The following is a 22,355-nucleotide window of genomic DNA, read 5'->3' on the forward strand; positions in this document are numbered from 1 at the left end:
TAAAGATTTCCACACACTATCATTTCTTGCTACACATACACAAGTCTGACTCCAGATATGTGTCTAGACAAGACAGATATGTGAACAGTGCCATGTTAATTAGGTCTACTGTTGTCACGTTCCCAAGGAACTTTGAGATTTATGCAGATTTATGTGTTAGATGTCAATCACAGCTGAGTGAGGTAGCGCTGGAGGCAGTGTAGTGAGAGGAATTTAGAGAATCTGTTTCTCTTGGGGAGGAAAAAAGTGAATCAAAACCCCCTTTTTCCCCCTTCATCTCGGCACCATCTCTTTTTCAAAATTAATTTCCTAACTTGAATTGACCAAAATCTCAACAATGTGAAAGATTATTCCTCATTTTCCCATCTTGCTCCCTTTTTGTCCAGGATGTAAACAGCGTAGCGGTGTCACCCAACGACAAACTGCTGGCTTCCGGCTCACAGGACCGCACGGCCAAGCTGTGGTCGTTGGCGGGGGAGGGGAGAGTGGGCCTGCTGGGGGTGTTTAGGGGCCACCGTCGCGGTGTCTGGGCCGTCTGCTTCTCTCCCGTCGACCAGGTGTTGGCCACGTCCTCTGCGGACGGCACCACCAAACTGTGGAGCCTACAAGACTTCAGCTGCCTCAAGGTGAGATTAAGAGGGCTGTGCGTGTGATACATTCATGTGCAGTAAGTTCCCTTTCTTATCAGTGTCTTTTTGAAAAGCTCAAATTTCATGCACTTATGCAAAGTAAAACAGGAAAGGAAACACTCATACATCAATAAAACACAAAATAAAGAAACCATGTAGGGGAGAGATGTGACCCACGACAGGTTCATTATAACAATGCAGTGCTGATAAACCACAGGGCTGCGGAGTAACATTAGGCTAAACGATCAGAGACAGTTTTTATATCGCGTCCATACTTCTGTCCATAGCCCCCTCTCTGTTGTGAGTCTGCAAATCAATCAGTCAACTGATGGTTTTTAGAATGATCCATTCATCTGTAATATAAAAGCAATACGCCAAGATACAAGCACACCTGGCTTGTAAAGGGAATGCGAGATGACACTCTGATTGGTGTTTTGCTTGTTACACCCAAAGCACACCAATGACCAATTCACAGACTAAGTACAACCCTTGTGAACCATGCGCCTTGTATTCCGGTTTCAAACTAGAAACATTGGATTTGGGCACGACCGAACGTAACTGTGCCCTGCACTTCACTCTGTTGTTAAAATAAGGCCCAATATCTCTTACTTTAAATTCAACAGGTGATATTCTGTTATGGAATGGTTCACCTGAGTAATCATGTCAAGATAACACTATCACATCTGAAAGATGACAACAGCCAAGGTTATTTAATAAAGTTATGAATTAATTCATGTACCTGACTGTAATTTAGATTTTTCTTTTTTCTTTTTTTTTTGTAGCTGTAAAGTTAAAATGATGATTATTTGTCTTTTTACTCTTAATTTTTTTAAAGACATTCGAGGGTCACGATGCATCCGTGTTGAAGGTCGTCTTTGTGAGCCGAGGCACTCAGCTGCTCTCCAGGTAACCCCATGCAAGGCATTGTCTCCTCAACACTTTACAGAGTCAATGAGTTTGATCAAACAAACATTACGATTATGATATGTATCAAAACTGTTGCAGACTAATATCAATTTTAATCGACTAGTGACTATGGATTTATTGCCTCTGCCTTTTTTTGAGTTTATCAGTGTGAACTTGAATTACTAGAATTAGTAGTAGCAGAATGTAGTATTATAGATGTAGTATCAATTTGGGACACCGCCTATGTTTTAAAATGCATTATTGTGGATCCATCTCCTTCTGTTTTTCTGCTTGTCGGCCATGTAGGGTCTTTAAATAAAAACTGTTGACACACAGTTCTAACTCATCTCTCCCAACCGTCCTCAGTGGCTCAGATGGTTTAGTAAAGCTGTGGACCATAAAGACCAATGAGTGTGTGAAGACGCTGGACGCCCACCAGGACAAAGTGTGGGGTCTCCACGCTACCCGCAAAGATGACAAGATGGTGACCGGCTCAGCAGACTCTAACATCACTGTGTGGGTGGTAAGTGTGACAGGATAGAGTTGTTCCTGTCTTGCCATTAGTGTTGTACATAAATACCCTGGCAGGATGCAACAACTGTTCTCTGGATGTAGCTGAATTCTGGGAAATAAATCCCAAAATAGATGAGATAGAAATAGACAGGTCCGGGAAAGCATGATATGGCAGCTTAAAAGTGCTTTGAAAGAGCTAGTTTCAAAATTTCTACAGTAGGACATGTGAGATTTGTTATTTAACAGCTCAGAATTCAGTATACTTCAAAAACAAATGTTCCATACTCACTTGACACTGCACTTTAGTCAGTATTGGCAAATATCTAACCTACTGATGTACCCTATAGCAAAATATTCAGTCCACATCTTATCTAGCTAGTTATTTTAGCTGATCTTACCTCTCTAACTGGCCTCTCTCTTGTCATGTGGGGAAAGGAGGAATTTCACCTGCTGGGATCAGCAGATAATCACAAAAAATTTTGTGTTTCGTCCACTGCTAGGATGTGACTGAGGTTGAGCTGGCGGAGGAGCAGGCCAAGCAGGAGGATCAGATACTCAAGTAAGTTACACACAACATTATCTTAAATATGTGAAGAATTTATCACAGATGTCATTCCGCCCCACAAACCTCCATCCTCCGTCTGTTCACTCAAACCGAAACGGTGGATAAACAAAGATCTGTCGTTGATTTCAGGACTCTTGATTATATGTGTTTAACGTGTATATATATTCGCAAAGTAATTTGACAATCGATTAATCGTTTTTAGTAATTTGTTGAAGAAAAAGAAAAATCATAATTCAGCTTTTTAAATCTCAATATTTTCTGTTTTCTTTAGTCATCTATTACAGTAAAGTGAATATCTTTGGGTTGTGGACAAAACAAGACATTTTAGGGCGACACGTTTGGGAAACTTTGTGTGACTTTGTGGATTTTATGGAAACGTTTTAATATAACGGCAGAGCCCACCTTGAAACACATTAGACTACAGTGTTGTAATTGATGTAATTAATGTGTTAATCCGTCAAAACGTGCACATTCTGGTCATTACTCTTAGAACTACTTTGCAGTAAACATTGAGGATCGTTATACAAATATTTGACACGCGCACATTCCTGTCTGTGTGTGTGTGTGTGTTTCTTGTGTCTGAAGGCAGCAGGAGTTGTCCAACCTGCTCCATGAGAAGAAGTATCTGAAGGCCCTGGGTCTTGCCATCTCACTGGACCAGCCTCACACTGTGCTCAGTGTGATCAAAGGTACTTTGTGCTACAACTCTTTTCCACATTTTGTTTGCAACAAAGGTTCCTAGCCTGGTTTCTTCACCTGTGGTTACCTTGGCAAGTGTCTTGTCAGTCTGTTGTCTCTCATTGTGGATGGCTGATTGAAGAGTTGAGTCACCCGAGCACTGATGCATTGCCTACACGGTACACCACTCTTTCAAAGGATGGGCCTATGAACATAACAAACAAAAAGCAAAGTGGATTTATAGTGTCAGCGCTCTTTTGTCCTGTCCCTTGCAGAACAAATTCAAAAACAAAATGTGTGTCAAACAAAATGGAAAGTGATAGCTATCAGTCTTTCTAGTGTGCTTACACTAAAAAAAGGCATTGTTTTACAGTTTCCACACACGAGTGTTTTTCTATTAAAGGTTTGACACAAAAATAACATAAATTTGGTGTGTGATTATAAACTGCTTCCTACGTAGTGTCTTTACAAGTTATTCAACCCCACAGACCTTCAGTAATGTTATTCTGTGAATATACTAATCAAGAAGACTAACTTACTGTTGTTGTTTCAGTGGCACAAGATGAGACTGTGTCATTGCTACTTCAAAAGCAAATGCTTAAATGTTTCCTTTATATGAAATGTCACAAACCTTCTGCTTCGATTCTTGAATTCTGTGAATTGGGTAATTCATAATCTATATGTGAAGACAATAAACTGAGTCACAAGCTTAACAAGAACCTAGTGCTGCACAATTTATAGAACAAATTCCTCCAAAAGAGTGGTCAGAGCTGGCTATGATAGTCCAAGCCTTATGTATAACTTGTCTTTTATAGATGTCTGTCAAGGAAAGCTGTCCCAATTATTTTGCTGGCTACCTTAACAATTTTTTGCTTTGCACTGTAAGATTCCCATACCAAGCTATGCAACAAAAAGTAAAAATTCATTCAATAAAAGATTTATAAAATAGTCATTAAAGTTTTGTCCACATTAAAGGTATTCAGTCTGCGCAGAAAATGAAGCCTCTGAAGACCCTTCTTGTAGACAGCAGAAATGTTAAGGTCAAGTTCTTGTCAATAACTGTTCCTCCGCTGTCCAATAACACTCCACTGTCTCAATAGGTGAGCCCTTGATTATTGATGGAGAGGTTGAGTGGGGAATTTTAGTCTATGACCATATTTTTGGTTTTAAGGACATTTAACTTCAAGATTTGGTGGTCACACCATTCAGCAAAGTCGTTCAAAACTGGCCCATGGTAGACCTCTCCATCCTGGAGCAGACTGACTAAAACCACACACTTTAAGGACCTCTCTTATTTTGATGCAAAGATTTGTACATTAGCAGAAATGCAGCACAACATGGATGTGAAAGCAGTTGCCAGTTTATTTAAATTTGGAAGTGCAATAAAATATGTTGTCCCTAAAATCAATGAATAATCATGATCTCAATATAGATCAAAATAATCGTGATTATCATTTTGGCCATAATCGTGCAGCCCTACAAGAACCAATGTACCTTAACCACTGACTGACTGACTATGACGTGTTCTCTGTTGCTTGTAGCGATCCGTCAGGGGGAGGATAGCCGTGAGCTGTTGGAAAAGATGGTGCTGAAACTTCGCCAGGATCAGAAAGGTAACGGATCAATAACCTCCTTTAAGCCTTCTAATGATGGAAATTAAATGATGGAAAAAATTAACCAAAAGTGATTTTAAAGATCAAAACTCAGATTCATCTCAGGCTCTGGCTTCATTGTCAGAATTTTGGGGCAGATAAATAAACAAATGAAGAAATGAATTTGAAGCCTGCTGGCTTTTAAAAGACAGATGGCTCACTTTCAAACACAATATCAATCCTCACAGACCATGGAAAGAATACCTGTCAGTGAAGGAAGGAATAATGTCTGTCTCTTCTCACACTCGACTCCCATCAACCCCACTCAGAGTCGATCCTGCGCTACTGTGTGGTGTGGAATACCAACGCCAGAAACTGCCATGATGCCCAGGCCGTCCTACAGGTGCTTCTCACACACCTGCCACCCGAGGAGCTGCTGCAGTACCAGGGCGCCCGAACCCACCTCGAGGGACTCATCCCATACACAGGTCAGCAGAGGGCACACTCAGTTTGTGTCAGGCAAAGGAGAAAACAGTGAAGGGTAGTTATTTAGCTTTAATCCAGGTTATATGCACAGATTATTGTAAAATACACCTATTATGGAACTGTGTATGAAAACCAGGTCTCTCACCACATCTTACAGATTAAACAGAGTAGTAGAAGAAAATCTAAAACAAGAAGGGAATAAATAATCTTGCCTACTAAGATGGACAGGCATTCAGTTAATGTCAAATAAATTTAAATACAAGATATATAAAATACACTAATCAAATTGGGATAGCCATTGAGCAACAAAAGCATCAGCCTGGTGGAAAAAGGAATAACTTGAACAAGATCCAGAGAAGCAGCATTAAGTAACTGTAAAGCTGGTATGTTGATTGACAGGATTTAAAGATGTCACCTTGCAGGGACTCTCCCCCCAAAAATTAAAGTGAAAGATATGAAAAACACGGCAGTGCATACCCATGTACAAGTAGAAAATTAATTTAGAGACTGTGTAAAGAGGACATGAGTCAAAAGCCCTTTGACTCGCCCTAAACAGAGATCGGCATAGTGCTGCCCCAGTGTGTGATTTTGATTGCATGCTGGCATTCCTGAAGGAAAAGAGGTGTGAAGTGTTACACAACAGCGTCTGCGTGTAGTATGTCCCGTCCTGCCGGATGAACCTTTTCACACAGATGTTGATTGGGCTCTGTTACCACCTTCGCTGCTGCATTAATGGCAGAACATTAATGCCCCCCCATTGCGTGTTCATACGTTGCATAGTGACAGCGACAGAATGACAGCGAAACATTCCTGCCTTGAACAGGCTGTATAACAGGCGCCAAAGTTTGTCATTTGTCTCAAGACCCTGGCAGCAATGGTTTTGACTGTAGCGTGTGGTAACCTGGGGAAACGGGGCATTTAAGTCTCAACGCTAAAAAAGAAGAAGTATTTGTTTAAGAGTGACTCCTTTCCTTTCTTTTCTTTTCTGTGAGACAGTCTCAACACAAATACCATGAACAAGTAGTGTACTCTAGTTACATAAGCGAAATGGATGTAAAAATGACTCTGGAAGTAAGTCAAGATTACCTATCTCATCGTAGCTTGGTCCCTCTAGCTCTGGGTCCTAATTAAGATTTGGGCTGAAATGATGATTGTACGAAATACTCTGATGGACTGTTTACCCCCCCCACACACAGAGAGACACATGCAGAGGATTGGCCATCTGTTGCAGGCATCCATGTTCCTGAACTACATGTGGCAGAACATGAGAGTGGCGGGAGCCCCACCCAGGTGAGAGAGCAGAAAACAGCCTGAAAATCGCCCTGTGATAAAATAGTGCAGGAGGGCTGTGTAGATGCAGGTGTGTTGTTTAAGGTAGCGATGAGACAAAACACAATCCAGTTGGATTATAATACTATGAGGCAGGATTTTACAACTCTGAAAAGTTTTCATGGCAGCAAGTATTCGCAAGGTAGAGAGTAGAAAATTGAAGTTCACATTATAAAAAATTATCTAAAAGCATATGTGATTAGACACATATTCGCGTAGCATCAAAAGTTAAGCCTGGTTCAACCTTTTTGCTTCTTTTGCCGGAGCCCTCCTGCATTGGCACCCCTGCTGCGCTGACAGACTGGCTCCATTCAAATTAATGAGAGGGCTGTGTTTTTTGCACACAGATCGCACACTTAATTTAACCTCTGAGGTCACAGACCCGAGCTCATCAACTTCCTCGTCTTTCTGCTCACAGAACAAAAGAGCATTCAGTTTTTATGTAGGTCAAATGTGTCAAAAAATGCAATCGATCCAATCGTGGTCTCCAGCACAACACAAAGACGGGTTGTGTTTCGGTCTCAGGAATTCAGGAGAAGAAGAAAGGTGGTGATTTTTTGCTGCAGAGCAGCATTCTTAGCGTTAAACCAGGCACTACTACTGGGCCAACCAAAATTCATGAATGTTTTTTGTGACACAGAAGTTTGTGCTCCTGTCATTCCATCACAAAAAAAAGTTTAAGTATCACTAGTAGTTACCGTAAAACTTTTTAATCAATTAATTACTTGGGCTTCTATGTGCTGCAATCACTGAACCCACCCGGCCTGTACTTGAGACAGGCCGAAATTAACTAAAAGATTGAATTGTGAACAATCTAACCAACCTTATGATGTTTAATATGTCCATATTGACAAAAGTTTTGACATTTATATTTGTATGCATGATCTAAGCCCATAGAACTAGCTCAAGCATGTGACACGGTGGGCTTTTTGTTAAAACGTTCAGCCACACCAGGCCAGTAAAAGGGACAGGTTCTAACTGGGACTAGGCTTTTAATTGAAGTTTTACAATATTTGGTAAACCCAAACTGCCATGACATTAGGGATGGGTATCAGGTAGCGATATCTTTGTGGTATCGACCGAATCAGCCCAGTAGTTGTCGAGTATTATTGGAACGTCTGCAATTAAACCAGTACTTTCTTTGATACTTGTAATCAAGTCGCGGCAAAAAATGACCATTTGTGTGTTTTTGCTTGCAGCCACGCATACAATAAACACACCGAAAGAAAGAGAAGGTCATGCCTCATTTTCCCTTGTGTGCCTGCACCATAGACTTTATAAAAAAAGGCCTGTACAGGCGAGTCCATGCATGATTTTAACAGACCTTCCATGTTCGGCTGCAGTCTCAGGCAAGTTTACCACCCCAAAGCTTGTCTTTCCGTTTGTTTCATCTTCTGCTATCACTTAACACTACTGTGTACATTTTTATTTGCTATTTACATCACTTGTCACCGACTGATCACTGGGTTTCATCAAATAAATAACGCTTTTGTGGTGCAGCAGCGATCAGCTGATTTTACTCACAGAGCCTCCGGCTGCGGCTGCTTCAGATGTTCGGTGTGACCAGCTGGATGTGCAGACTCTTTTCCTCTGTTGGCTTTTTTAGACTCTTTAGTGTAGTTTAGTTACTTGTTTAGCCAACTCCTTACTCATGTAGTTCACTTTAGTCTTTTTTGAACGTTTGCGGCTCACCACTAAAGGAAAAAAGCACTCGCGGAGATCTTGCAATTCAGTTTCTTGATCCAAAGGTAACAAAAATTCTCCGTTGTTTACTTTAAACAAACGTATAAAAAATTAACTTAAATTTGTTTCGCACAACTCATTTGGTCACTAAACTATTTACCTCCTCTCTCTCGTTCAAATACATAAAAACTCCTAAGCTGCAGTCTTTCCTCCATATGAGGATGACTTAATTAGGATGAGGAGGATCTGATACAATTTCCCAATATTTTTATGTAACAGTTATTTGAAAAAAGAAAATAGATCACCTTACTTGTCTATAACAACAATAAAAATAATAATAGGCTACCAATCAACTACTATGGCTTCAACAGGCGGCATTTTACGCAAGGTATCGAATTAAGTACTCTATTGGTATCGGTATCACTTTTGTAACGATACCCAACCCTACATGAAATACATGTTCTTTACAAGTGTAAGGAAGCATTTGACCACAACTGTATGTATCTAATTTTTATCTAGATACTGCTGAAAAATTAATATGGAGATCATGAATCTAATCCCTTTTGGCATTTCCTGTCTAGCATGGGCCAAGATGAAGAGATGGATACCACTCCTCTTGCACAGCCCTTCTTTATAATTGACAAGGAGAAAGGGACAGACAGGGGTGATGAGGACAAACGAGATGAAGACGACAGCGAAGGAGGAGGAGAAGAAGAAGAAGAAGAGGACGACGACGACGACGAAGTCAGTGTCAGCAAAAAAGCCTCCACCTACAACGGACGAGTGGAAAACGGAAAGACCACCAAAACAAATGGCAACCACCTCTCTGATAGTGAGGAGAGTTCAGAAGAGGAAGACGTGGAAGAAGATGCAACGGTAAAAGTGGTGAAACGCCTCCCAGTTTCTTCAACTCCACAATGCCAGACTTCAACCAGCTGACGAGGATCTCCAAGCTGATTATGTGTGACTCGCTCTTGGAGGGAAAGAAAACCCAGGAGGTTGTGTTGTCTTGGGCTGATTAGCTGGAGTGAAGAGACACAGAGACATGTGTGGAATGATGATGATGATACAGAGAATCGGCTTCTCTGAGCCTTCCTCTTTGCAGCAGCTGAGTCGGAAAGACTTTCTCCCTTGTGCCAATAACTAAATTTTACATCAGTTCTTCCATTCAGAGTTTTTGCAGAATTTGAAGAAACGTAAACAGCCGGATTTCCTTAGACAAAATGGATAATAGGGAGGAAAAGAGGAGGAACGAGAGATGCAGGCTTTGAGCCAGTTTTAACTTCCCCGCTGCAGGTGTCTGCACCTATTGTCTAGTTCTGCAATGTTGCGTAATCTTGATCTACCTGCTTGACTGCAACAACACAGGTTAAGCGAGGTTCTTTATATAACTGTGGATTTTTTTTAAATATCATGGATGCAAATGTTTATAAAATAAAAACGTTCTTTGCGATTCCAAATGAGTTTTTATTTTAATGAAGTGATATGCAGCATATGGTTTATAAATTGGAGTCTATGAAATTGTATCCATCTGTTGTTCACTTGCTAACATGACTGCCTTAAAACTTACTTAGTGGAAACATGGGAAGTAAATCCACTTGGGCATTGTTAGGTTTGGGCTTTTTGAAGCGTAGCTCGGTAAAGATCAAGTCATTATGTACTGAAGCTTCATTTTGTCATTCAAACAAATGAAATCATTGTTCAGCGGTTGCACAAAATGTTGAGTTTATTACAGACTTTATAGCACATGATCCAAACTTTTCAGGATCAAGCTAGTATATATTTATGGTACTAACAGAGGCATTTAGTATATAAAGAATATATTAAAAACAAATCAACCCATTACTATATAATAGGGTAATAATAACTCAAGTTACTCAGTTACATGTGTGTGTTTGTCAGTGGTAGATAAGTAAGTATAAGTTGTATGTTTTTTTTTTTTTTAACAAAATCTTCTCTCTAAATGGATCCTGCTCAGAAGAAACGGAGGTCTCTAAGGTTACAATACCACACTGTAGAAATACTTTTACAAGTAAAAGTACTGCATTGAAAATTGTACTTAAGTAAAAGTATAATCAGGAAAATGTACTAAAAGTATTGAAAGTAAAGTACTCATTGCAGAAAGAAAAATGTCCTGTGACTGTTATAATAACAATATTATATATTAGATTCTTATTACTCATGTATCAATGTAAAATCAGGATTTTACTGTTGTAATAGTTGAGGGGGAGCTCATTTTTAACTATTTTCATTATGGATTAATCTGCTGATTATTTTCTCCATTAATCGATTTGAAAATAAAGAGAAATGCCGTCACAGTTATCCAGAACCCAAAGTGACACCTTCACAATGCTTGCTTTGTCTAACCAACAGTACAAGGCTCAACATTATTGCAAATAAATTAAACAATTAAAAGGAAACATATGTTAAGATGAAACCATGAAAGGTTTTTACATGAAAAATGTCAAACAATCAAAGTTGTTGCCAGTTAATTTCAATGTCAAACTAATAATTGTGTCAGCTGAACTTGTATAAGATGTAGTTTAATTTATAACAAAACCTTTTATTAAGTCTTCATATTGTATATGTGTAAAAATCTTAATTTTTAAGTGACTAGTTTAAAGACTAAAGCTATCATAAATGTAGTGAAGTAAAAAGTACAATATTTCCCTCTGAGATGTTGCGTCAAAAGGAAATACTCAAGTACCTCAAATTTGTACTTAAGTACAGTACTTGAGTAAATGTACTTAGTCTCCACCACTATTATTTGGCATTTTATAGACCAAATGATTAATCAGTTGAGAAATTGAATTCATTGAATTTTAGCTTTTGATAGAGTCTGACTTAAGGGCTGCTCCACCTATTTTACTTATAAAGGTCAGTTTACTCGTCATGGTGGATATTACTCATCAGTTATGATGTCCTGTGGCTCTCTGGGAGCTCTGTATGCATCAAGGTTATCTCAGCTTGGGGTTGAGACTTTTGAGAGAAAGCCTGCGTTACAAACTGGGGGCATGGAGTTTGAAACGTGGGCTTTTACGAGAAAGGAATGTCTAAGAGATGCTGTTGGTTGCATGGTGGGAAATGCAGGATGCGGTGAAAGTCAGAAAAAAGTTTATGCGTGAAACAGATGCAAAAAAGGACCACTGAGTTGTTTAAGTTCCCCAAAAATGCTTTTATTTGTACCAAGCTTATCAGTAACGTGTGAATGCACCCAGAATTTACACGGTCAGATTCTGGAGCGTATATTCAGTGTTAATTACACGCTTTAGCAGGACAGCTGTCTTCACACTCTGGTCATCAGACAAACATTTACTTTTGCTGCAATCACAAGAACAGACCTATCTCTGGGCACTCAGCCCAGTCCAATACAAATGCATATAAAGCACAACACAAAGTTTCCAGTATGGAAAATAAATGATCATTCAAAACAGTAAAGAGGAGCATTGTGAGTGTTTAGCGTACCCTGGTTAATCGTCTATATATTGATTTTGCTGACGTAAACAGGGCCTTTGTACATTTTCTGCATACTTGTTGGCATTCTCTCTTCAAAGATCATGGAAACAGCATTAACAAGACTGTTTGACGACTCACATTACTAGAAATACAACTTCACTGGGGAATATAAATGCTGGCACAATTTCATAACTGTAAGGTGCAATGCATCTTTCTTCTTCCATTATAATGAAACTATTCTGCAACTCATTACTACATTTCTTAACAGCATCTATTAAACAAAATTTATTAGCAGATCCATCCTTAGACCACAGAGTAGATGAGGTTCCTTAATAGTAAAAATATTGGTAGCAATAGAAACTTCATCGACTCAGTAGCTCAGTCTGCGTGAGCCTGCCGGCGTTCTTGCGGGTGACAGTGGTACACCGGGTGAGGATCTCCTGGGCCCGTGGTCTGGGTGGCACCTTAGGTGTTGTGGGACCCTTGTAGAGGTTGGGATCGGAGACGCTGGGGATCATTTTCCGCTCTGGGCCGCCTGATGGGCTGAGGCTGTTGCTCACCATCGGGGGAGGCGTACGGCTAAAACGCAGCCGGTCGTCATTGGCGCTGTAGCTCAGGTTGATGAAGGTTGAGCTCGCTGAGGACGAACTGAAGCTGTCACTGAGGTCGTCACTGGAGCTGAAGGTGCTGTTGTGACAGTCGCTATCCATTGTCTTCCTGCCACGTTGTACCTCGTCTCCGTCCATCTCCACCGTGATTATGGGTGGAGGGGCGAGCTTTGCGGACGTAGGTGTGGTGGTAGCAGAGGCAGTGGTGTTTTTTGCAGGCTGATCAGGGGGTTGTTCAGACAGGATGTTGAGAGAGTGCGTTCTCTGCCTGCTGCCTGGTTGGAGCAGGTGGGGTGAGGAGGACTTGACAGGTGGTTGCACCAGGTTTCCTTGTGAGCGGCTGAGGTGGTGGGACTGCTGTTCCAGGCTCAGGGAGGGCTTGCAATGATTTCGATGGCGGGCGGCCATGCTGATATGAGGGTAGTTGTAGGGCTGTAGGTACATGGTGGGGACGTAGCCTGTTTTACCGTTGTATCTGTTAAAAACAAAACAAAGACAAGAATGTGAGGTTAAAAATCTGGATTGGTTTGAGTGTCCATATGTAAGAAGAGTATGTCCTTGGGTGCTTTCACATTTTGCCTTCTAACAAATGTGCTGTAAACAATGCAAAAAACTTTTTCTTTTGTCCTCACCTGCTATTAACAAATGGAAGAAATCAAATGAATGGCATCCAGGCCATCCAAGTGTTTTACATCAAGATAAGAACTTTGTTACAGGCGGAGTGCTTCAGGAACTTGCTTTTAAAGGAATGTGCAGTCAACATGAGCACAAACACTTCATTCTTAGTCTGTCCTGACGGATCTGACTGGGCAGTGACTGAGCCTGACATATGGGGTCCTTTATTTACCTTATTACCCCATTATGCTGCCTTTCTTTCTATCCTCATCTATCCTGTACATCACAAACCATCCCATTTATCTGCCTTTTTGACCGTCACGGAGGTCTCAGTGGCGTGATGTTAAAAAGTTCAGCCAAAGCCAATGTGTTAAATACCTGATGAGCCACCAGCCGTTATCAGACTGCTGGAGGAGCTCCACAACTGCACCGATGGCTATGGTTATCTCGTCATCTGTGGTGGACTTGTAGCTCTTGACTGCAGTGTACAGCATTCCTGAGAGTAAAATGAAACAATTTTAATAGTCTACATAATGTCATAGCATCTTGATTGACATTAACCCCCTCAAAGCCCTGTATGCACTCTGCATGCTTATGCAAATAAGCCAAGTGTTGATAGAAACTGTACCTCTTTCAGAAGTCCCGTCTATTTCATCTTCATCTCTATCATCATCATCATCATCATCATCATCTAGCTTCTCCAGGTAAGGAGCGGGGAACCAGGCCATCCGCTTGTCCTCATTCTCCACAAGCCACCACCCTGAACCAACGCAAACACACACATTTAACTCCGGGTTCGTGGGGTCTGTAGGCCTGCAACTGGACAAACAGGACCCTGAAGCTCGCTCACCTGCTTTGTCTTTGATGAGCACGTCCACTTGTTCGTCAATTTTCATTTTGAAAGGTTTGTTGCTGGTGTCTTTCGTCTCGTACGGGGCCACGCATCTGTACGTCTCTGTGACAAACGGCTGGGTCACGTTCCCACCCTTGGCGTGACGCGCATCGGTGCTGTCGTCGTCTGATGGCATGATCATGACGCTGAAGAGGAGAGCAGCGGGTAAATTAGGAGGAAAATCCAGAAAAACAGAGCAGCTTGTGCAGGAGACCTATTATCAATAGATGTTATAGAATCTGTTCTATAAGGCTAATTAGGGGTAAATTGATTCCTGTGTCATATTTTCACAGTTTTTGCCCAAAACTCTAAAATGTCAAAATCTTGTCCACGGAGTGCACCCTTAAACAAAGGCATGGTATTTTAATAGGCCTAAATATGTTATGCGTACCTGTCCTTGGCGAACTCCGGTTGCATGTCCTGGTCTTTGGGGTGGAAGAACTGGATGAGGTCTGTAGACTGAGAGACCCGCGGGTCGCAGCTCAGAAGCTCATTACAATATTTCTGCAAGAACTTGAGTTGCTGCAGTGACTTAGTGGGGCCCTTCCTCGGGCCGCTCCGCCTCGCCCTTTTGTCTAAAATAGGACGCAAGAGGTCAGAATCCTGCAGCCCGTGCTCTGCACATTAACTGCACACTGTGATCCACGCAATCTGCGGCTACAGATAACGCACACTCACCTCGAAATGTGGGGATGACTCTGTCGGATTTGTTCAGTTTCCTTGCGGATGGGAACGCTTTCTTCATTCGTTTCTGCAATAAAGAAGTACATGTAACAGAACTCTTATTAAAAACAACAATCAAGACATAAGCGTATTTTACAGGCTACTTACGTGCATTTTCTTGAAATCCTCCAAAGTTCTATAAACTACAATATCGCTCTGATCTGACCAAAGCACGGAAACCATGTACATCTGGAAGAGGAGAATGCAGATTTTAACAAGCAGCGTAAAAAAAAGGAGAAAAAGAAAGGGAATAAACTCACTTTGCTCCTCTCCTTGTGCATTACCCCAATTACACGGACACTGAGGGGATACCGCTGGGCCTCCATGATGAAACGAAAGAGAAAGAGAGAGAGTGAAAAGTCCAGCTGTGAGCTGCAAAAGGAGCCTGTCGTCCTCGGTCTGGTTTGGGAGTGAAGCAGAGATGCTCAGCAGGTGCAATTTATGTTCCATCCACCGGCGCAGATGTGGCTGCGAGTCACAAGACGACCAGAGGTGGAAATATCCTCGTCACCTGAGGGAAGTCCGGAAACCGCAGCTGTGTGGCTTTGTAACACAACTGGCAACATGATAGGCTACTCTGATGCGGGGGGCAGAGCAGGTGTATTTAGAGCAGGACAGAAGCAGGTGCTCTTCTTAATGAAAGATGATGACAGCTTAGTTGCGTCAAACAGACAGGATCCCCTCTAGTAATGGTGCATCATTTTCCTCACACTGTCCCGGCCACACCTGTCAGAGCACACCCAAGCGCCACAGGGACATGATTCAATTAATTATTAAAATTGTTTGTAATTACTTATTTAGCTCTCATCCTTTTCTTTTATTCGGGCCTATCATGTCAGAAAAGGTATTCACATTATTACATTATTGTGCATGTTTCTGTTGACTTTTTTGTAATTTTTCTTTAAATCAGAATCAGGTTTACAGGTACATTTTCACATAAGAGGGATCTGTGAAGGCTCAACAGTAGCCTACACATAAACATAAATATAGAAATAAAAATAAGATGTAAAACAGCATTTAATAGACAATTAGAAGGAAAAAAGGAGCAGAATCAAATGAAGTAGACACAAGACAGTAGATAAGTAGGCTATGACAAAAGAATAAATATTTTATGAAGAATACCCACAAACTGGGCTTCCCCTACAGTCTTAAAGAAAAGGAGGAGGAAAATGCCCCCTTCACTCAAGTGCTTGGAATTGTATGTTTTTGTACCATTATATGCCACACCATTAATTATGCCACACCAATGAGAGCATTGTTTTTCTTTCTATTTCTAAGTATAAGATATGAATTGTCTTTCTAATGAGGCTGATCCCTAAACTGCACTCATCCCCATCATCCTCACCAGCCAATTGAAGTGCAACCAAACAATGTGGTTCATTTCATTTCATTACACACTCACACACACACACACACACGTAGTCATGTAGCCTATACATCACTTCAGATGACATTACATTGACATACATCTTTTGTTCTTAAAACGAAGGTGAGTTTCCACAATTCCACTGTGTAAACAGATTGATGTCCCCACAACATGAATAATACACACAATGTAAGAATGTCCTCTTGTTCCTTGTTTGTATATGCTTCTGTATCTGATCTTTTTTGTAAAAAATAGCCTACTTATTTATATGCTGTACATTGTATAGATTGAGCCTGTGGTGATAATGATGATTTAATAAAAGTTGTTAATGACCTCATTGTGGATTCTTAAAATGTATTTAAATCTTTTAATATTAGAATAGTCCTATACACAAATTGTATTAGTATCCTTTGGTACGGTGTTTCTTCCACTATTTAAAGACAATGTGCATAAAATATATCACCAATAATCAGCTGTAATGATTGTTAATATACAGTAAAAAAAAAAAAAAGCACCAGTGGTAGATAAAGTAGCATTGTTATAGCCAGGCAAGGAAGTTGTTTTCCACATATTTGTCATGTCTTTCCTTTAGAGGTTCATAAAAATAAATGTTTCCTCCTCTCTTCAGCCAGGCCTTTTCAGCTGCAGCACGTATGCCAAACACAAGCCGCATTTACTGAGCAATGACTCATCTCCTGTTTTCCACAGAAGGATATAAAGTAAAGCCACATTACGCGTAAATCATCAGCCCACAGCAAAGAAACTCCCAAAACAAATATTTGTTGTTACCCTGCACATTACTTAGTAAAAGCTGTGAAAAAGCCACATTGTTAATGCAAAACCACCTGTGTTCTCAAAGATCCTACAAGCCCCGATTCAGATCAGTGCTTTCCTTTGTGGGATTTGTGTGCAAATGTAAGGTGGGTTGACCTATATCCCTGATTCACAGCAGCAAAAACTAATTTTTTAGTTGAATATTTATCACCTCCTACACAATCTCAGAGACAAACACTACCTATTAACTGTTTTGAGCTTCTCTCCCTGGCATATGTTTGGAAGAGAAAAGGACTTGAGCCATTCCATGGTCCACTACTGACATCTAGTGCTTGCTGCTGTGATCTTTGTGGCGTGAACTCTTGCACATGTTGTTTCACTCAACTTTGCTGGGCTGCCCTAGTAGCCTAAAGGTTAATGCCAGGGACCTTGTTGCAGCTCGCACCCTCCTCTCTCTCCCTCTCCACAGGGTAATGTCTCTTTTTATAAAAGGCAAAAGTGCCTAAAAAAACAAAATAATGTCAAGAATATACAACTGTGTAAGAAATTGTTCACTCTTTATTTCTCCTCACACAATGCACTCACAGCAGACTTATCACACATCATCTTATTTAAACTGACCTTTTACCCCCACATAAACATGTTTCTTACATTGCACATTTTCTTCTCTTCTCCGTTATATGAGTAATTAAAATTAAAAAGGAAATTATCTTAGAGTCATTTGGATCGTAACATCTCCAATCCACAAAAAAAAAAAAAAAAAAAAAAAAGATAGTTCCAACAGTATTCCCACAACTTGCCATGCTGCAGGCAACGAAGCTGGCTGAAGTCTATAAGCAACAGAGGAGAGGCAGAAGGAGTACATGCAATCGGCACATAACTATTATATCAACCCTTTCATTCATTCTTTGCGCAGTTTCTGACAAATACACAAATATACTTTCAAGCTTTTGTTTAAATATAACATTACAAACCTAATCATTGGTCTTTTAAAAAAGGGGAGCTTCACAAACATTTAAAATCGTTAGGCAGCAGGTTTTTCCCCTACCGCATCTTTCTCCATCATCCTTTCCTACTTTAGACTCTTCTCCCACGAGCCAAAAAAGGTGCTTTTATACATAATGTTCCACTGAGGACAGAACAGCATTATGCATTGTAGATAAAGCATGTTGTGTGACGCTTTTTATGTTATGTCCAACTGTTGTGCCTTTCTTATAAAGGTTATGACAAAAAAATGCAGTAAAAATAAACTCATTCAGCCATATTCAAACTAAAATTCAAATTAAAGAAAACTTATACTGTATCCACAGACTAGATTTAAGATCAACATTCAAAATCACTGCATTGCTTTTGCTGCATTTCTCCAGCCATTCAAACTCCTCGTGTACCCTAAAATCTCTGTTCTTCTTCTACTGTTTGTCGACGCCTCTTACGTGACTGAAATTCTGGAAAAGTCTTTACATTTTTAAAACTGATTTGGAATGTACAGTCACATATCTGAACTTCAAATACCTGGTTACTGTAATTAAATAAATCTAGTTACTTTTTTCCTCCAAGTCTTATTCTTCTTGCGAAAAACCTTATTCCACACAAGGTCAGTCTTGATTTAAAAAAAATAAATAAATCACTCTGGAAGATAATCACTCTGAAATAAATATAAGTAAATCCTACCCATTAGTGACCTTTGGCTTGCATAGAGACATTTTTGATTAGAAGCTATTTGCAGACTTTTTGTTGAAGAAGATTCTCTGAAAAAGCAGCAGCTTGGAAATGATTGGATATTAAAGGACTTGTTCGGACTTCAATATCGCTGTAATCCTAACTCCGCCAATTCCCACACTCCGATGTTGGCTTTCAGTTATGAATACATACTGCCCAAACATGCCCTCCCTGAGCATCAAACCATAACTTACAGTCTCACAGACCTTGCATAAAAAGTAGATCGCTGCTCGTCATTGCTTATTTTGCAACCTTTCAGCAATAACCCCATCGTCATCATCATCATCCATATATTTAAGGTAAGAGAAATAAATTAAGCTTTACTGAACAAACCCCCTTTTCTTTTGAAGCACTTAACTTAAAAGCAATTATGTTTCATGTCTCCACTAAGGCAAACAGAAATCTATTTTGATGTCCCCCAACTACATGAAGACAGATCGTATGGGAGCACAAAGAAATTACACCAAAAATAACCCAACAAATTAAAATAAAAAATGAAATCCGAGGCAAACATCAGTCCTGCAGTAACTGTAAGAACTGCCCATCTGTCGTTGATCATTTGTCTTCCTTTCAACTCTCCTTCTGTCTCCATGCCTTCTTTCTTTCTTTCGGTCCTCCAGAAGAGTGTCTGACCACATGTTTATTTCCCTGCAGCGAGGAAAACTGGTCCAGCTCCAGTCTTGGCACTAAAGGGCTCTTTCTGTCGTTCCCGTCCTATTTAACCGCAGGGCAGTATGGACAGTCCCCTCCCTTGACTCAATCCTCGTGTGCGTGTCTGTTTGTCACCGAAATTCATAAATGGGCACACTGTGCTCTCGAACATGGTTTAGGTTTAGAGACTGGTACCTGCAGATGTTAGGTAGAAAAGTAAACTGAGACTAATAATCTGCATAAATAAACAGGTTCTAATTTGGCAAAAGAGACTGACATTTATTTTTTTTAAATCATTGATTCTGGTTTTGTAATGCTGGTAGTTACCATTCTGAGCTCCTATGGTAATAGTACCCCTCGATAGTGGCTGTGGACTTCTGGAAGCAGATGTAATAGAAGCCAGCGAAGGAGGCACCGCTAATGTCTTTGATAGTGTGGTCTGGAACTAGAAACTGCTCCTGAGTGCACAGGAAAACAAGAAGAGTGGAGGTTAGATCTTAAAGCTTACATGAGGAGAGAGATGAGGGGTGAACAGTAAGATTATATACTAACCTTCCACCTCATAAAGACATAATCACTGTTGTCCAGCGCTTCATAGTCAAAGTCATCCGAGTTGAAGTTTTTGGCATATTTGTAAAAAGGCTTAAACTTGCCCTGGAAAGAATTAAACATACCGGTAAGAGAACAGAAACTAGGAAGTGACAACAAGACAATGATTGCAACTATGGATGCAAAGTCTAATTTCCTTAACTGAAAGTCACGTAAATTATTATTATTAATTACATGCTTATATAATAAAGAGATGCCCATTGTTCTTTGAAATAAAGTTCAATCAGGAAGTAGCCAAAAAAAAAAAAATCAAAAAGACTTAACATAACATAGCACAATTTACAAGCTTTTCGGGGAGACATGAGCATACGTATCAGCGAATTAGCTAGACGAAGAGCCACAGGTGCTTACTGAAGTTTGAGTGAACCTCCAACATGTCTCATCAAAGTAAGCAGTAACTTTTACTGTGCCTTTCCCATCATATAGAAAGCTACTCACAAACTGTACAATCATTTGACGCAGGCCCAATGAATGCACCATATTTGTGCACTGTTAGTTAATATACTTTATATATTTATAGAGCTAAATTCAAAAACACAAAACATACCCAGTGCTTTCTGTCCACATCTTCATCTGCGTCCCACTTCCTTGTTAAAAAAGGCCTTTTTTGACTGATAATTTCTCCAGCAAAGAACGTTGTGAGAGTTGGATACTCCTGGTGCACAGAGAAAACGAGAAAAGGAAACAAAAAGTGGACGCGTGAATGGCGGCTCAACCTTCCCAAGTGCATGCCTGCAAATTATATTGTTTTAAAATGTGTAGAAGGGTACAGCTCTGTCAATCCATGCTGTGCAACATAAGGATGATATAGATTTCCAGAATGTCCTGTGACTTATATATTGTGCAGCAGGCTATGAACTATACATCAGCAGTTGACTTACTGCCCTGTGCATAGGTTTTTGCAGTAAGCAGATGCACTCAGACACACGCTTAAATAACAGAAATGTGAGCAAATATCTGATTGTACTCTTGGCTTAATTTTCTCATAAACAACTTGCCAATTTAAATGGTTTGTTACTTCTACAGAGACACACCCTTGCTTTCACTCCACTCTGTCACAGCCAAAAGTTCACTTCAGGATCCTGCTGGCCTCTTCCCTTCCACTATTGCGTAATGTAATGTATTGTATAGAGATGACACACTTAAGCTAAGAACTAGAGTCTAGACCTGAAAGAAGAGGATCAACCTAATGGCCTCACATTTGTCTTCCTCTAATCTTTGTCACAACCTGCATCGAGCAAGAGGAAACCAGTTTCCACTCGATTAAACGTGGAAACCAGTGTGTGCTTAGTCTTTGAACGTCAGTTTTATTACATCTGACCTAGTTTCTACTGCTTACCTCAGTAAGGCCTTTGATCTTCAGGTATCCCACAAATATGAGTCCTCCGCAGTCACATGCTGCCCAAGACAAAAAGATTAAGGATGACACATAATTATGTATGTCAGGTGGCTTGATATCACAGGCACAGGTACGTGTTCTCCTTCTTCTTTATGATGTAAAAGACTGTAGGAGGGGTGTTGTGAACTGAGACAAACCTTATAAAGTAGCAATGTAGGCAGGTATTATAGTTTCTGTTCGTATGTCTGCTGACAGTGCTTTCAAATGTCAACGCTAGTATAAGGTGATCAGATTTCTGAAATGAAATCGGGGACATTTTTGGTTTGGTGGTCAGTATGTCATTAAAAAATGTAATGTTATTATATATTAAATAAAAAAGGGAGACAATTTTGGTTTTATAATTTGTCAAATATAACTCTTCTGAAAATCATTTGAAGCAGAAACTACCTTTCAGTCAATAAGTAGAGGCTGCAGTCACTTCCTGGCAAGTAGAAAATTGCATTGCATTTTGTGTGTTGTTTTGGCTTTTACAAAGGTATTTAAGAGGTAAAATGTACTAGGTGAGTTATAATCTGTCAAATATAAATTCTGAATGAAATCAATTTTAATGAATTATTATTATAATTATACATTCCCTTTTCCAAATATAATCAAGGATAAGCATTCCGTTAAAAGAAACGTTAAAGTTTCACAAAGACATACTTTTGCTATTACCAAGGACATAAAGTGATGTTTATTTACACGTTATGTCTGTTTGACATGAGGTCAGCGTGTTACTATTACTGGAAACCATCAAAAACAAAATCTTAATGAGCTACGTCAGCTAAGTTAGCAGCTACAGCTACACATAGGCTGACTTTGCATATTAACAATAAACAAACTAATGGTAAAACCAAACATGTCAACAACACATTACCTGCAAAACAACTTCAACGTCGTAAGAGTTGCCTTTGCTCTTCTGATAACCACGAAACTGTGAGCCGCTGTACAGCAGCGACGTGGCCACCCCCGGCTGGTTGGTGTTGATCGGGGCAGGGGGAACAAGCGAGGCCGAGGATGGGCAGGCCGGGCCAGTGGCACTGCAGCACTCTGCTCGGACAGGCATGATGAGCGCAGATGTGTCACCGTCAGCAACCGTCATTAACTTTCTGACTGAGCAAACCACAGCTGGACAGAGAACTGATAACTCCTGACAATGAGAGGGTCTGCCAGCTGTACAAAA

The 22,355-nt window shown here is 40.2% G+C and overlaps 2 protein-coding genes and 1 pseudogene across 3 annotated transcripts; 1 reads left to right on the top strand and 2 right to left on the bottom strand.

Moving 5' to 3' along the window:
• Window positions 1-386: 386 nt before the first annotated feature.
• LOC119888852 (transducin beta-like protein 3) lies at window positions 387-9,835 on the top strand (the record flags this gene model as incomplete). Its single annotated transcript, XM_038699631.1, is given in 9 exon segments — window positions 387-626; window positions 1,465-1,535; window positions 1,902-2,058; window positions 2,549-2,607; window positions 3,199-3,302; window positions 4,833-4,904; window positions 5,213-5,371; window positions 6,566-6,659; window positions 8,963-9,835. Coding segments are annotated over 9 exon segments (1,314 nt in total), but the record flags the coding sequence as incomplete, so codon positions are not given.
• A 1,700-nt stretch (window positions 9,836-11,535) lies between these two features.
• On the bottom strand, window positions 11,536-15,243 carry noxo1a (NADPH oxidase organizer 1a). 2 transcript variants are annotated; one of them, XM_038699744.1, is made up of 8 exons: window positions 14,936-15,243; window positions 14,784-14,864; window positions 14,631-14,703; window positions 14,344-14,527; window positions 13,911-14,098; window positions 13,689-13,820; window positions 13,439-13,556; window positions 11,536-12,920 (listed from the first exon to the last, which is right to left on the bottom strand). In XM_038699744.1, the coding sequence occupies exons 1-8, from the start codon at window positions 14,999-15,001 to the stop codon at window positions 12,200-12,202; spliced, it is 1,563 nt and encodes a 520-aa protein (XP_038555672.1). In that variant the 5' UTR covers window positions 15,002-15,243; the 3' UTR covers window positions 11,536-12,199. The 2 variants fall into 2 exon arrangements, with proteins under 2 accessions (XP_038555672.1, XP_038555680.1); XM_038699752.1 differs by lacking the exon at window positions 14,784-14,864 and having other exon boundaries at window positions 14,936-15,242.
• A 2,301-nt stretch (window positions 15,244-17,544) lies between these two features.
• On the bottom strand, window positions 17,545-22,315 carry LOC119889082 (annotated as a pseudogene).
• Between the last annotated feature and the right edge of the window lie 40 nt (window positions 22,316-22,355).

Source organism: Micropterus salmoides, unplaced genomic scaffold (genome assembly GCF_014851395.1).
Source record: "Micropterus salmoides isolate LMB-PRFRI ecotype aquatic unplaced genomic scaffold, ASM1485139v1 Ms_hic_scaffold_10, whole genome shotgun sequence".
Lineage (NCBI taxonomy): Eukaryota > Metazoa > Chordata > Actinopteri > Centrarchiformes > Centrarchidae > Micropterus > Micropterus salmoides.

Bases quoted from the DNA above. Each gene is read 5' to 3' on its own strand.
- noxo1a (XM_038699744.1), bottom strand. From the start codon at position 15,001: ATGGAGGCCCAGCGGTATCCCCTCAGTGTCCGTGTAATTGGGGTAATG. The intron at 14,865-14,935 runs GTGAGTTTATTC...CTCCTCTTCCAG, and splicing joins TGCACAAGGAGAGGAGCAAA to ATGTACATGGTTTCCGTGCT. The intron at 12,921-13,438 runs GTATTTAACACA...TGTTTTTAACAG, and splicing joins AACGGCTGGTGGCTCATCAG to ATACAACGGTAAAACAGGCT.